Source organism: Gracilinanus agilis, chromosome 4, assembly GCF_016433145.1.
Source record: "Gracilinanus agilis isolate LMUSP501 chromosome 4, AgileGrace, whole genome shotgun sequence".
NCBI classification, from domain to species: domain Eukaryota; kingdom Metazoa; phylum Chordata; class Mammalia; order Didelphimorphia; family Didelphidae; genus Gracilinanus; species Gracilinanus agilis.
In genome coordinates this window covers 422,574,399-422,588,684 of record NC_058133.1, presented here as the reverse complement: position 1 = coordinate 422,588,684, position 14,286 = coordinate 422,574,399, and the positions used below count along the sequence as shown (strand labels likewise).

General features: G+C 34.6%; 1 protein-coding gene across 3 annotated transcripts in view; it reads right to left on the bottom strand.

Annotated features, from left to right (window-relative positions):
* TMEM181 (transmembrane protein 181) overlaps nt 1-14,286 on the bottom strand; it is a 128,696-nt gene that overhangs the window by 56,724 nt on the left and 57,686 nt on the right. For 2 of the 3 annotated variants that reach the window (XM_044671785.1, XM_044671786.1), the window contains exon 2: nt 7,570-7,673. In XM_044671785.1, the coding sequence (XP_044527720.1) occupies nt 7,570-7,673 (104 nt within the window). Of the gene's footprint in view, nt 1-7,569; nt 7,674-11,889; nt 11,977-14,286 lie in introns of all 3 variants that reach the window. The other variant, XM_044671784.1, reaches the window with a different exon arrangement.

Sequence of the window (14,286 nt, the reverse complement as noted above, 5' to 3'; positions counted from 1 at the left end):
TCCCACCTATGAGACAATACACCGAAGTACAAGGGTTTAAAAAAAAAAAAAAAAAGAAAAAAAAAAAAAACAAAGCCTGTTGCTTATCTGTCAACAAACTACTTAGGATAGTGGGATAAAGGAAAGATAGTTTGAGTATGCATATTCTGCTGACATCTTAAAGGCCACACTAGAGGACTCCTGGGGGTCCAGAAGACACTTATCTCAAATCTCTCCTGACTCCCTGGCTTCTGGAAGACTTGTCTCTTGCCCAAAGTGAGATCGAAGCCCTCCAATGGAGGGGCTTGGAAAAGAGCATAATGAAGAGCATAAATTTAAGTCTTGAGAGAGAAGAGAGGTCTTTTTTGCTGGTAATTGAGGGAAAAAAAAGAAATCTAGGCAGTTTTCTTTCATGATTTACTGAAAAAAGATGACATCTAGGATCTTTTTTTGGGTGACTTTCATGTGATGATTCTTCATTTCTCTCTACTTGATCTGTTTTCCAGGTCATTTGTTTTTGGTATGAGATCTTACATTTTTATTTTTTCCTTCCAGACTTTTGACATCATTTTAAAGAAAACTCTTAAATTCTTGTTGTGATTTGACATGGATGACAAGACCATTAAGACAATATAGGTATCCCTTCCACATTGCAACTTTCCCCATCAGTTTCAATATTATTGCAGGTCAGTATAAAAAATTAAATGGGAATTTGAGGGAAGTTTTGCAGAAGCCACAGATAACATGCAAAACCAACAGACTATGCAAAAAAAGTTTAGAAACTCAGAAATGCATAAAATATATAGAATATTCTATAATATCAACATTTTATCTTTTAATATCATAAATACACAATTAAAAAATTAAAATAAGTAAAAAGTTGAATTTTGTAAAAAGGATACAAAAACCAGTAGATGACATACAAAGGCTAGAAATATAGAGATAACTTTAAAAGTTTAGTAATTCATAAATGCACATAAATGTAATAAAAAAAAGAAAAAATTCAGATTTTTCTGGTATGGAGGGCCAAAATATTTTACGAGATTTTCCAGATCACAGGGGCACCATATCCCCTAACCCCTATGATGTGGAAAGGATACCTGTATTTTGTTACTACTAATAAAAAACTGTTCTTCTATCATCAACAAACAATAAGCACAGAAGGATATTATATTCTCCTACATCTTTTGGTCAATTGTTTAATATGGTCTACTTTGGAATATTTCTTATAAATATCTGGATGTTTTCTCTGAATGCCCTCATCAAAGATATCCTGAACATATGTGTAGATGATTCTCATAAAAATATTACATAAAGAAACATATGTAAATGAGTAATTATCAATATTTTGTGAATTGCCTTTGTGCAATATTAATAATGAGATTTTATCCTCAAGTTTTTTCTATCTTCCCCTCATATATCTTAAAAAAGATCTCCTCAACATTCTCATAATTCTGTTATCTCTAGCATGGAACTCCTCTACAAATACATTTAGTTTAATCTAGCTGTTTTCCCCATCTTTCTTCTCTTCGGGGAGACAGTTTTATCTTAGTTTCTATCATTCCAATAAGCACATCTGGGACTGTGATGTTGGGATCCAAGAATGGTAGTTATATTGTCTTTGATGGAGAGAAAAAAAAGGTTAAATTTCACCTTATCAGATCTGATATAGTGATATAACCTCTCATTATCTTTTTGTATCCTATCATTCACTGTGTTAGTTTTTAAAATGAATGAGTAAAAAAGGCAATAATTACTATAGTTCACAGAAAAATTTCCATAATGTTTAGAAAACAATGTGGAAATCAACCAAGGTTACTTCTTTTGCCCTCTTAAATTTAAAATTTATGAATATATTAAAAAATAAGAAAACCAATTAGGCATTTTACTAATATTTCAATATATAAGATGACTAAATGGTCTATCCATAGCTACCTTCATCACCTTTAAACAACAAGAAATGTACCAAATACACTAAAAGAAAAACATAGGAAAAAAGTGTAAAAGGTAAAAAAATCCTTAAAAAGGAACCCTACAGAGTTAAACAGTTTTAGGGATACAAACTCAAAGGAATCATACCTTCTCTCCAAAAACACACTTAAATATAAACCCCTAGAACATGAAAAGACCAAATAATGAATTGCTAAAAGAAGATAGCAAGACTAATACTCCTTAAAAGTCCCACCACCTAGGGATAATTGAAGAAACAAAAAGATAACAAAGATGGGTTCTAATGTTCAGAGAGTATTCCAGAGGAAGGGAAGGAAGTGGGGGGAGCAGAAATGAAGTGACTTTGTATTTCTAGAAATCTGTGTTTTATAGGTGAAAGTCACTCAAACAACAAGAATAGGGAGGAGGAAAGAAGGCTCATGACTCATATTCTTATCTAGGCTGAGTAAAGAAAATGTAAAAAAGGCAACAGTTATAGTAGACTAAAGGTCCAGGAAGGAAGAAAGGAGTGTCTACATAAAATAAGAAGCAAGCTTCCAGGTTTGTTTGGATTTTTTTTAAGCATGAACAAGGATATGGACTGTCAGAAACAGGTAATATGTTAGGAAGGAAGTAGGAGATGAAGATTACATTGTTTCAGGCAAAACAAGCAATAGTTACCAATTTCTTTTTTCTTTTTCTTTTTAAAGAGGTAATTTAACCAAATTTGAAGCAAGGAAAAACAATTTTAACTTTGAATGTTAACAGATGGAATTCTCCTATTAAAAAAAGCAAGTTACAAAATGGATGAAAATACAATCCCATTATTTATGCACACAACAAGTATACCTAATACACAAAGGATCATACCTAAAATGACAAACTGGAGCAAAATTTATTAGCCTTCACCTGAATCTAAAAAATCAAAAGTAGCCATGTGATTTCGGAAAAGGCCATAAAACAAAAATATGCTGTGTGACAAAGAAACATTATTCTTAAAGGCACCATAAGTAAACAGAGCAAATCACAACTATCCTAAATAGCACAGATTCTACGTAGGCCTTGGGCCCTAAGGAACTGATTAGGCCACATGGTTTTAGGAATTTAAAGTCCACACATAGCCATTAGTCATGTACCAGGACATAGTAGCTGCATAATGAAGTATTCTTGAGATGATTAGCTATGCCAAGGTTTGCTTTTGGTACCAGAGAATCCCATAAGCTAGCACTGATAGGATTTCAGAGAAATTTGGATTGCTGTGGCTGTCAATGCATGTCCTTGTTAAATATTTTTATCCTTCTTTTTAACCAGGAAAAGGTGGTTTTTTGTTTTAATTGTCTCACTGACTCAGTCTCAAAAAATCCTGTCCCTGCACTTAGGACCAGCCTAAGAGCTGGTCTAGAACAATAGTGCTGGTCTACCTGGCCTAGAACAATAATCTATCCACTCCTTCTTATTCCATGCTTCACTATATCCCCCATAAATCCTCCACAAAGGAGTTAATCTAATGTTAGGAGCCTCTCACTAGATTAAATTTTCAGAACTATGCTATTCATTATATGTATGTGCATAGAACTATGACTGATATTTCATTTAGGAGGAACAAAATAATGCCAAGACTAAATACATATGTAAGGAATGTCATAGCTCTAATTACTTAAAGGAAAAGCATATTCAACTGCAAAGACTTAAATACTAAGTCAATAATTCTCCAAATCACTATTAACGAGAAATTAAAATCAAAAGAACCCTGAGGTTTAACTTCACACTGAGAAAATCAGCAAGATGACGAAAGATAGGGAGAGTCAGTATCAGAGGTTATGAAAAGATATGGCACACTAATTTATTGGTGGTGGAATTGTGAATTATTGCAATTCTGGAAAACAATTTGGAATCATGCAAATAAAGTGGCAAAAATTCCATACTCTTTAACCCCTACTCATTCCTCTTCTTAGGTATATACTCTAATGAGGTCACCGACAAAAAGAAAAGCTCTGCAAACACCAAAGTATTTATAAAACAGGGCATTTGTAGCAGCAAAGAGCTAGGAACAAAGTAGAGATTCATTCACTGGGGAATGGCTAAATAAATAAATAAAATATGAACAAATAAATAAAAGCTTGAAAAAACTTATAAAACTGATACAAAGTGAAGCAAGCAATTACAAAATGATTACAATAGTACAAATGGAAAGAACTACCACTGCAAAATAATAAAAAATGAATGTTATGAAATTATAAAAGAAAAGTTTGATGCCAAAGAAGTGAAGTCAACAAATATGTGGTAAGTAGCTACTATATGCCATATATACTATATGCTGCTAAGTACTGGAAATACGAGGAAAGGCAAAAATTAATCTCTTCCCAAGGAGGTCACAATCTAAAAGAAGAGACAACATGACTAATACAAATAGGATACATACAGGATAAATTAGACATAATCTTAGAGTAAACTAACTAAGAATAAGGTAAGGATTCTTGAAAAAGGTGGGACTTAGCTGAGACTTAAAGGGGCTTTGAGGTGGCTTAGTAGATAGAATCAGTCCTGGAGACAGGAGGTCCTGGGTTCAAATATGGCCTCAGACATTTCCTAATTGCATGATCCTGGGCAAGTCATTTCCCCTGATTACCAAACTTTTATTATTCTTCTGCCTTGGAACCAAATATTTAATATCGGGTATAAGACATAAGGTAAGGATTTAAAAAAAAAAATAGGGATGAAAAGATATAACACATCTCCTACTCCTCTGCCTAAATTGAAGAGAGGAGTCTACAGGTGTGAAACATTGCAAATAATGTCAGATTTTTTTTTCTGATATGCTGATCAGCATTCATTTTTTTCTTCCTCTACTTTTAAAGAATATTTGTTGCACAAGATAGCTTTCTGGACGGATGAGGGGAAAGGATAAAGGGAAAAATCTAGGGAATGTAAAAACAAAATGTATCAATAAAAACCTGTATTTAATTATGGATCTGAACAGATATGACTAACTTTTACGGATTAACAAAGTAAAATCTTAAAAATTATACATATTTTGTCAGTCTTATATAACCCCTTCACAAAAATTATCATGTGCTAGGGTATAATAACATAAATAAATCCAGAAATTTGTGGTAGAGATTTAGGGCTTTCTGGGCAAGCCTCTTTTTAATTTCTGCTTTGCATATATAAATGATTTTTTATTTGGTGTTTGCTATAAGCTTGAAATTAAAAGATGAAGAAATAGTTGCAAGATAGGCCAGAATCATTAAATACATATTTTACAAATCATGTTATAAAATTAAGAAAATAAGAACAGAAAGTTGGCAACAAAATAATACTAGCTAAATACTGAGAACAAAGGATAAATTATAGAAACAATGACCATTTTAAAAGAAAATTATGACAATGAGAAAACATACCAAAATTTCTGGGATGAAGTCAAAGAAGTCCCTAGAGGAAAACAGATCTCTCTGAACACTTATACTGCCAGAAGAGAGAAGACAAATGAAATGAGCATTTTTTAAAATTGGCAAACAAAACAGATGATTCCAAAGTAAATACAAAAATAGAAAATTTGAAAGCCAAAGAAAACTAAACAGAATTTAAAACAAGAGCTAAATTTTAATTTGGGGTGGGGAGGATGACACCTAAACAATAAAACTGATCAACTGAAAGCTAATTTGTTCAAGAAAGAAAGGCTAAATTAATCGTCAAAAATAAGAATAGGGAATTGATAATGCATGGAAAAGAAAGAGTTATCTGAATATATGAGTTTCAACATGCAAAACAACAATAACTAATGTCTATATAGCCTCCCCATAATCCTATGAGGTAGGCACCAATGATGAAGTGAAGGCTCAGAGAGATTAAAAGATCTGCTATTGCCCACACAGAGAGTAAGCATCAGGGCAAATATTTGAATCATGGTTTTCCTGACTCCATGGCTTACACTTTATTCACTAATCTATTTCTTTCTCCAAATTGATCACTCTATGTATTCATATAAGTATTTTTCCATTCACATATTTGTAGTCAATGTAGATCTTGTTCTTCTGGTTGCTTTCTTCACTTCATATTATTTCACATGGATTTTTCCAGATCTTTATAGTCCTCATTCAGTTTTCTCCCCAGGTTTTGATGATACCACTGTTGTGGTTACCTTTCTATCTCTCTGACCAATTCAGCTTAGTTTCAGCTTTGTCTGGTTCTTCCCTATATGTGGACACGACCACAGGACTTTGTCTTAGGTCTTCTTTTTTTTCCTCTCCCTAGACCCCATAATTTCATCAGCATGAGTTTATAATTATTATTTCTATGCAAATAATTCCCAGGTCTACAAATCCAGATCTCATCTCTCTTCTGATATCCATTTCCATCTCAAACTCAACATTAATTAAAAAAGAATTAATTTTCTTTTCTCTCCAATCCTCCACTCTTACAGTATCCTTCTAGTCACCCCAATTTGCAACCTCAGAAGTACCTTGAAATTCTTTACTTTCTCACCCCTCAATTAAAACCAATGGCCAATCTCACTGATTCTTCCTTAATATCACCACCTCATTCTCTACACATGGATGGCAATATTTCAGCCCCTCATTATCTATATCTCTTCCCTCTCCAATTCATCCTCCTCAGAGCTGCTAAAGTATAGGTCTAATTCTGGTATACTCCTATTCAAGAAGCTGCAGTGGCTCTCCACTACCACTAAAATCAAATTCAAGCTTCTCTATTTGGCACCCAAAACCCCTCACAATATGCCTCCAGTCTTTTCTTTTCAGGCTGATTTTAAAATTACTCCATTTCACACACATTATGTTTGTCAAATTGGCCTACCCAATGTACACTGTATCTAAAATGCTCTTCCTTTTGACTGATATTTAAAATTCTGTGATCCCTTGAAGGTTCAGCTCTGGTGCCATTTTCTTCAAGAAGCCTTCATATTGTTAATTCCCAACCATTCTACCCCTTCAGTTTCTCTGTATATTTTAATATATTTTCTATTTTCTTACTTTTGAAAATATTATATTCTCTCCCCCACCCCAGGAGAATTATAAGCTCTTTGAGAGCAAAGATGATCTTGATTTAAGTTTGTCTAATCAACTCAACAGTCATTAATATTTATATTGTTCCATTATGTTGTTACAGTACAATTTATTTAGCTATTTCCCTGGACCTGTGGTCATTTCAGTTTTTGCCAGTTCTTTGTGATAACAAATAATGATATTATAAAGATACTTGGCCAGATAGTATTTTTTGTACTCTCAGGTATGTTTCTAGTATCTCCCACAACTCACAATGTACAAAGTTCACTTTATGTGTATTCTCTTGAAGCCTCTCAAGACAATAGCCTTAATAATACTGCAGTGATACCAGTTAACAGTAGAATGAATTGGGTTGGAAGTTAAGGTTTTCACTGAATCTGCAAGGTGTCCACCTTAAACGTGAACTTCATCTACAACATTCTCAGCCTCTGTCTAAGGATTTCATAGGAAATTACTATATAATAAGGCAGCCCACTCCATCACTGGGCAACTCTAAATCTTGGGAAATTTTTATCCTTATATTTGCCCAAACATGCTTCTCTGTAATAAACTCACAGGTCTTCACTCCACTCTCCACATTAGGACCAAGCAAAACTAGTTAATCGCTTGTTCAAGTGTCAATCCAATAGAATCTTACCTGCTATTCCAATGAAGACAGTCAAGCCAAAACAAATGAAGAACACAACAAAGACCAGGACGAAGTGGCGTTTGGAGAGGGTGTACAATCGCATGGGTGCCAACCTACAGAAAGCAAAAGTTAGTGAGTCATCATGAGTGGTGTGCATACAAAGACAATAATAAAGGCCAATCATATCTCAAACACAGGAAGTAAGGATATAAAGGCCTGCACACAGTGAGATCTCAGTGAAGGAGGCTAATATAATAATATTCTCTGGCAGAAAAGAATAAGGTAGCCCAAAAGAGTGCATTTTTTGAACTACTGAAGCTTAAAACTACACTAAGTTTTTTGGGACATCTTGGCTATTAAATTGATCCTTCTACATGAAGCTAGTGTTATTTCTTTAAACTCTAAATCAAATGCTCAATGCAAAAACTTCTGCTACTTTCAAGTTTCTTTAAGGAAGGAAAATCCATTCCTTCCAAGGGAAACAAGTTACATTTTATCATTATGACCTCTGAGAAGGAGAACACAATAAAAGAGCTTCCCTCATATAGACAACCATATCTTGTGGTAAAAAGTTGTTGGGGTGTTCCTAAAGCTTGTTTTTCCCTTACTGCTTGCCTCATAAGAGTATGGGCCAAAAAGCATCTAGTAAGCCTTAAGTCGCTATAAAAATCAGTGTGAACTACTATTACCATAACACCCTCAGACCACAAGATAAGGCTTCCATGAAAATGCAACTAACTCCCACTTGAGAAAGGGCTCATAGCTTTGCTGCTTGATGGGCATACTAGTTCATAATTTTGTGCTATTATCCTCTAAAAATTCATTTTCAAATTAAATGCATTTAGCCCAGTCATTCACAATTTAAATTAGTTTTCTTCCATTTACTCACTCCAGATTGACTTTGGAGTCTTAGGAACCCTCTATAGAGAGAAAATTAAGTCTTACATTCTCTGGGGTTGGGAACTGGGGTGGGAGGAACTCTTTAAGAGGCAGTTGCCTAGATGCTTCACTGGAGGAATTTTGAAGGTGTATCAAGTTTAAATAACGGAAGGTTTGCTGTAAATAAACCAGCTTAAATATCAGTGGATGACAGGACCTCTTAAAAGGACAAAGTTTTTAACAGCAAAAATTAATGCTTAGGGGCAGCTGGGTAGCTCAGTGGAGTGAAAGTCAGGCCTAGAGACGGAAGGTCCTAGGTTCAAACCCAGCCTCAGCCACTTCCCAGCTGTGTGACCCGGGGCAAGTCACTTGACCCCCATTGCCCACCCTTACCACTCTTCCACCTATGAGACAATACACCGAAGTACAAAGGTTTAAAAAAAAATTAATGCTTGGCAAGAACTCTAGCAAAATGAGCATGAGGCTAGGAATCAAGAAGTCCTTCACAATCACACTCCAATTTATTTGTTCACTTCCTATGGTTCAGCTAAATTGGCTAATTTACTACTGCCTCATACAAAACATTCCATCTCCTACCTCTGGTTTGCATAGACTGTAAAATTCTAGTCTAACTTAAATCCCTTTTCCTTCTGCTTTTCAGAATCTCTAGCTTTCTTCAAAACTTAGATCATGGGACACTTCCTACATGAAGTCAAGTTATATCTCCATTCTTACTGCCTTCTATCTCTAATTTCCCAAAATAGTGACTTGGTATATACTCTTTACACATAGGTTGTATCTACTTATTGTTTTCTTCCTAAAACTTTTTCTCTCTTCCACCTCAGAATATAAGGTCCTTGAGGACAGGAACTATTGGTTTTTGTCTTTTAAATATCTTACATCCTATTGCCTAGCAAATATTTAATGATTAAATTAATTAATATTGCTGAATTAATTTTCCCAAATCTGCTCTCAGGGAAACTAAGAATTTGACAGAGTCTAGAGCTACCTTTAACTAATTTGGGACAAAATTTCAAATTTGATGGGCAACAAAAAGAAGAGAAAAAGAAAAACTAGTAACAGAGGAAGAAAGTAGAAATATGAGAAGAAAAAGGAAAATGGAAAGAATATACTAGAGTGGGAGATTAAAAATTAGTTTTATATAATTTTCAACTCCCCTTCCCTGTGAATGTTTCAGCATTAAGATAACTTGTATTTGGTTGGGAAATAACTTGGACAGACCAAGATTTTGAGGTCCCATATCTACTCGCAGGGTTCCATACACTACTACCATTCAAACAGATGAAATCCATGAAACTAATCCACAACAAACCCAAATTCCCTGAGTCTGTGGAGTGGCACTAAATCTCACCTTGGGGAATAAGATAGTGGGTCTAAACAAACAGGGAAGCTACTGCAGTAATCCTGTAATCCAAACCAATCAAGATTATACAGCTGACATGGCCTGGAGAAATTTTAACAAATATCTCTCTTAAAGCATAGCTCTTCTTGTAGGAAAACCTATACTTGCTTTAAAATGAGTCTGATGTTGAAATTTAATAGGAGAGTAAATGGAAATAAATCACCAAAGAAAAGGATACTTTAATCCTTACTCCTTAACTTCCTTCCTATTAATTTCTATAGTGCTACTAAAAATAATTTGGGAGTTTTTGTTTTTTGTCAGACAAGTCTATAGTCAGTCAATTAATAAACATTTATTCAGTGTTTACTATGCCCTAGGTAGAACTGAGAGAGAAGACAAACTCAAAGTAATTTGAAAGGGCAACTTTTGTACAAGAATTCTTTCAAGCATGAGTCTTAACTGGAGTTCAAGGGGTCTGAGAACCTGTTTTTAAAAAAATATTCTAATAGCTTTATTTCAATGTTTCCTTTGTAATCCTATATATTATTTTATTGAATACATTAGAGTTCCAAAGGCTTCACTAGCCTACAAAAGAGTTTTTTTGGTAAAAAAAAAAATTTAAAACCTCTGTTTTAGCCCCAATGATGCTAAAGTACAATTCCTCTCTTAATTGGAAGAGGGTTTTGTTGACATTTTCATATATATTCAAATTGCTTCTCAGTGGCTTCAAGGATCTCACTGGCAATCATATATGTGTGTATGTAAAATTTGTGTTTACAAATATAACATACATACATACATATACGCTAACTAAATTTGTTCAATGAGGAGGAGGAGGAGGAATGAAGGCAAAAATTTGTTTATTCTGTGGTTCTCAATGACTGGGGGTGCCTTTTGTGACAATTTCCCTTAACAAGGTCCCAGGATTTAGATTTAAACCACTGCCTGCTATTTCTATGGTGAGAAAAAATATCTGTGGTTGAGAAAGCTAAGAGAACTCCTATACATAACTGATAAGTAACAAAAATCTGTATCCTCCTCCCCACTAAATCAACATGATTTGATTGAAAACAGAGGTAAAGTTTATTTACTTTAATAATATCCCTCCTTTGCAGAGAAGTAGGCAGCCTGAGTTGAGCCAAGTCTGTAGGTAAACATGACTTGTCCTTTGGCTGGAATTGACCACCAAATCAGACAGATTCTGACAGCTCTATATGCTCCTCTGTCCTCATTCTATATAATATGTTACCAGGCCAATTTTTTTCAAAGTTCATGTGTTTCAATATGGACTGAGACTCAAACTTTGACATAAAAAAAAATGGAAGAAAACATAAAAGTTACTAGTTTGGGTGATGATCAAAAGCAATTTGACTGACCTCACTGCCAAGACTTCAATTTTAGATTTCATAAAATACAGGTTACAAAACCTTGAAGGATGTTAAGAGTCCAGCTCCTTCATTTTACAGATGAAGAAACAGGATTTGAAGTGACTTGGCCAAGTTCAAAGAGTAACAAAGCTGAGACTAAAACCTGAAGAACTACTGTTGCCAAATACTGTCACTTCCCCCAACCCCCCAAGAAAACGGCTGAGATATATAATAGCTCTTTTCAGGTGAGTTTATAGGATCATAAGTTGTAACTTTAAGGGACTTTAAAGGTCATCTAGTCCAAACGCCTCCTTTTACAGATGAGGAAACTAAGGCCTAGAGAGGTTAAATGATTTCCCAGGATTGCATAGGTAGTAAAAAGAAGAGCTAGAATTTGAAGCCAGAAACTCAAAATCTAGCACTCGGTTCCACAACATACACAGATGTAAATACATATCAAGACAAGAGGACCTGACATCACATAATTTCAGAGTAGAAAAGAAAAGGTGAGTACAACTCAGTCATTTCAAGCCATCTCTGTGTGTGCCTTTGCCTTCCTCAAATATTGGGTCTATTATTTGCTTTCTCAGGGTGAAGACTGTAATGCTTATTTTTAGCAATCTGTAGAAGAGAAGAATTTGCAACTTCTCATCTCAATCCTGAAGCACAGGGTATTTTCATACTGAAAAATCACACAAAGTATCTTTTATGTGCACTCACGTCACACTATTCTCAGGAAAACCTGCCGATCTGGAACAGATACTGTACCGAGATTCTGAGGAACACCAAGAGTTCCCCAAGCAGAGGCTGAAAGCAATAGGAAGAAGATATTACTTAGAGGAAAAAGAAAACTGAATATGAAATGGAAACAATCATTTTTAAAGTAAAGTTTAAGGCTTGGGATAGAATATTGACACCTAGAAACCCATTCTTTAGCAAAGAAAGAAGAAATATTCAAAGAAAGGGAATGAGCAAAGAAAATGACACAGGATCACACTTCAGCATTTCTGGGCAGTCCTACACTAGCCTCAGGAAAGCTGATTTTTGGCCTCCTTTCAAATCCCCACAAATCATGAATCAATACCTGGGTTCAGTGACTGTACCCTACTTCACTGGACTAAAAGAGAGGCAGCATGAGCTGGGCTCTAAGTCAGGAAGACCTGTATTCAAGTCCCAACACTGACACAGAGTAGATTCCTGATTCAGAGCAAGTCCTTTGACCTCTCAGGAACCTCTGAGCAATCTTCTAAGGATGTAGTTGCAGATCAGTTGCTGCCCTGCATTGGTAGAGGGAATTCCTTTATTGGGAATTTACTGAACTATTCAATTTCAGGCTGTGACCAAAAATAGAAATAGCAAAAAAAAGTTTTAAAAATGAGGAAAAACAAAATAAAATTAGGTAAAACAACCTATCCTGGAACATTAAAGTGGCCCCAGAATTAAACTGGCTGGCCTTTGACAAAATACAGCATCCATTCCTATTGAAAACATTGAAAAGTATAGGAATAGAAGGACCCTTCCTAAAAATAATAAACAATATATACCTAAAACCATCAACAAGCATTATATGCAATGGGGATAAATTAGAAGCCTTCCCAATAAGATCAGGAGTGAAACAAGGATGCCCATTATCACCTCTATTATTCAACATAGTACTAGAAACACTAGCAATAGCAATTAGAGAAGAAAAAGAAATTGAAGGTATCAAAATAGGCAATGAGGAGACTAAGCTATCACTCTTTGCAGATGATATGATGGTCTACTTAAAAAATCCTAGAGAATCAACTAAGAGGCTGGTAGAAATAATCAACAACTTTAGCAAAGTTGCAGGATACAAAATAAATGCACATAAATCATCAGCATTTCTATACATTTCCAACACATTAGAACAGCAAGAGGTAGAAAGAGAAACACCATTTAAAATCACCCTAGACAATATAAAATACTTGGGAATCAATCTAACAAAACAAACACAGCTATTATACGAAAACAACTACAAAACACTTTCCAAACAAATAAAACTGGACCTCAACAACTGGAAAACCATTAACTGTTCATGGGTAGGACGAGCTAACATAATAAAAATGACCATTCTACCCAAATTAATTTACCTATTTAGCGCCATACCTATCAAATTACCAAAAAACTTCTTTACTGAATTAGGAAAAACTATAACAAATTTCATTTGGAATAACAAAAAATCAAGAATATCAAGGGAAATAATGAAAAAAAATGTGAAGGAAGGGGGCTTAGCAGTACCAGATATCAAACTATACTATAAAGCAGCAGTCATTAAATCAATATGGTACTGGCTAAGAGATAGAAGGGAGGATCAGTGGAATAGACTCGGGGTTAATGATGTCAGCAAGACAGTGTATGATAAACCCAAAGAGCCCAACTTTTGGGACATGAATCCACTATTTGACAAAAACTGCTGGGAAATTTGGAAAACAATATGGGAGAGATTAGGTTTAGATCAACATCTCACACCCTACACCAAGATAAATTCAGAATGGGTGAATGACTTGAATATAAAGAGGGAAACTATAAATAAGTTAAATGAACACAGAATAGTATACTTGTCAGATCTCTGGGAAAGGAAAGATTTTAAAGCCAAGCAAGAGTTAGAGAAAATTACAAAATGTAAATTTAATGGTTTTGATTATATTAAGCTAAAAAGCTTTTGTACAAACAAAAACAATGTAGTCCAAATCAGAAGGGAAACAACAAATTGGGAAAAAATCTTTATAACAAAAAACTCTGACTGGGGTCTAATCACTCAAATATACAAGGAGTTTTAGCAATTGTATAAAAAAATCAAGCCATTCCCCAATTGATAAATGGGCAAGAGACATGAATAGGCAATTTTCAGGTAAAGAAATCAAAAGTATCAATAAGCACATGAGAAAATGTTCTAAATCTCTAATAATTAGAGAAATGCAAATCAAAACAACTCTGAGGTATCACCTCACACCTAGCAGATTGGCTAAAATGAAAGAAGGGGAGAGTAATGAATGTTGGAGGGGATGTGGCAAAATCGGGACATTGATGCATTGCTGGTGGAGTTGTGAACTGATCCAACCATTCTGGCTGGCAATTTGGAACTATGCTCAAAGG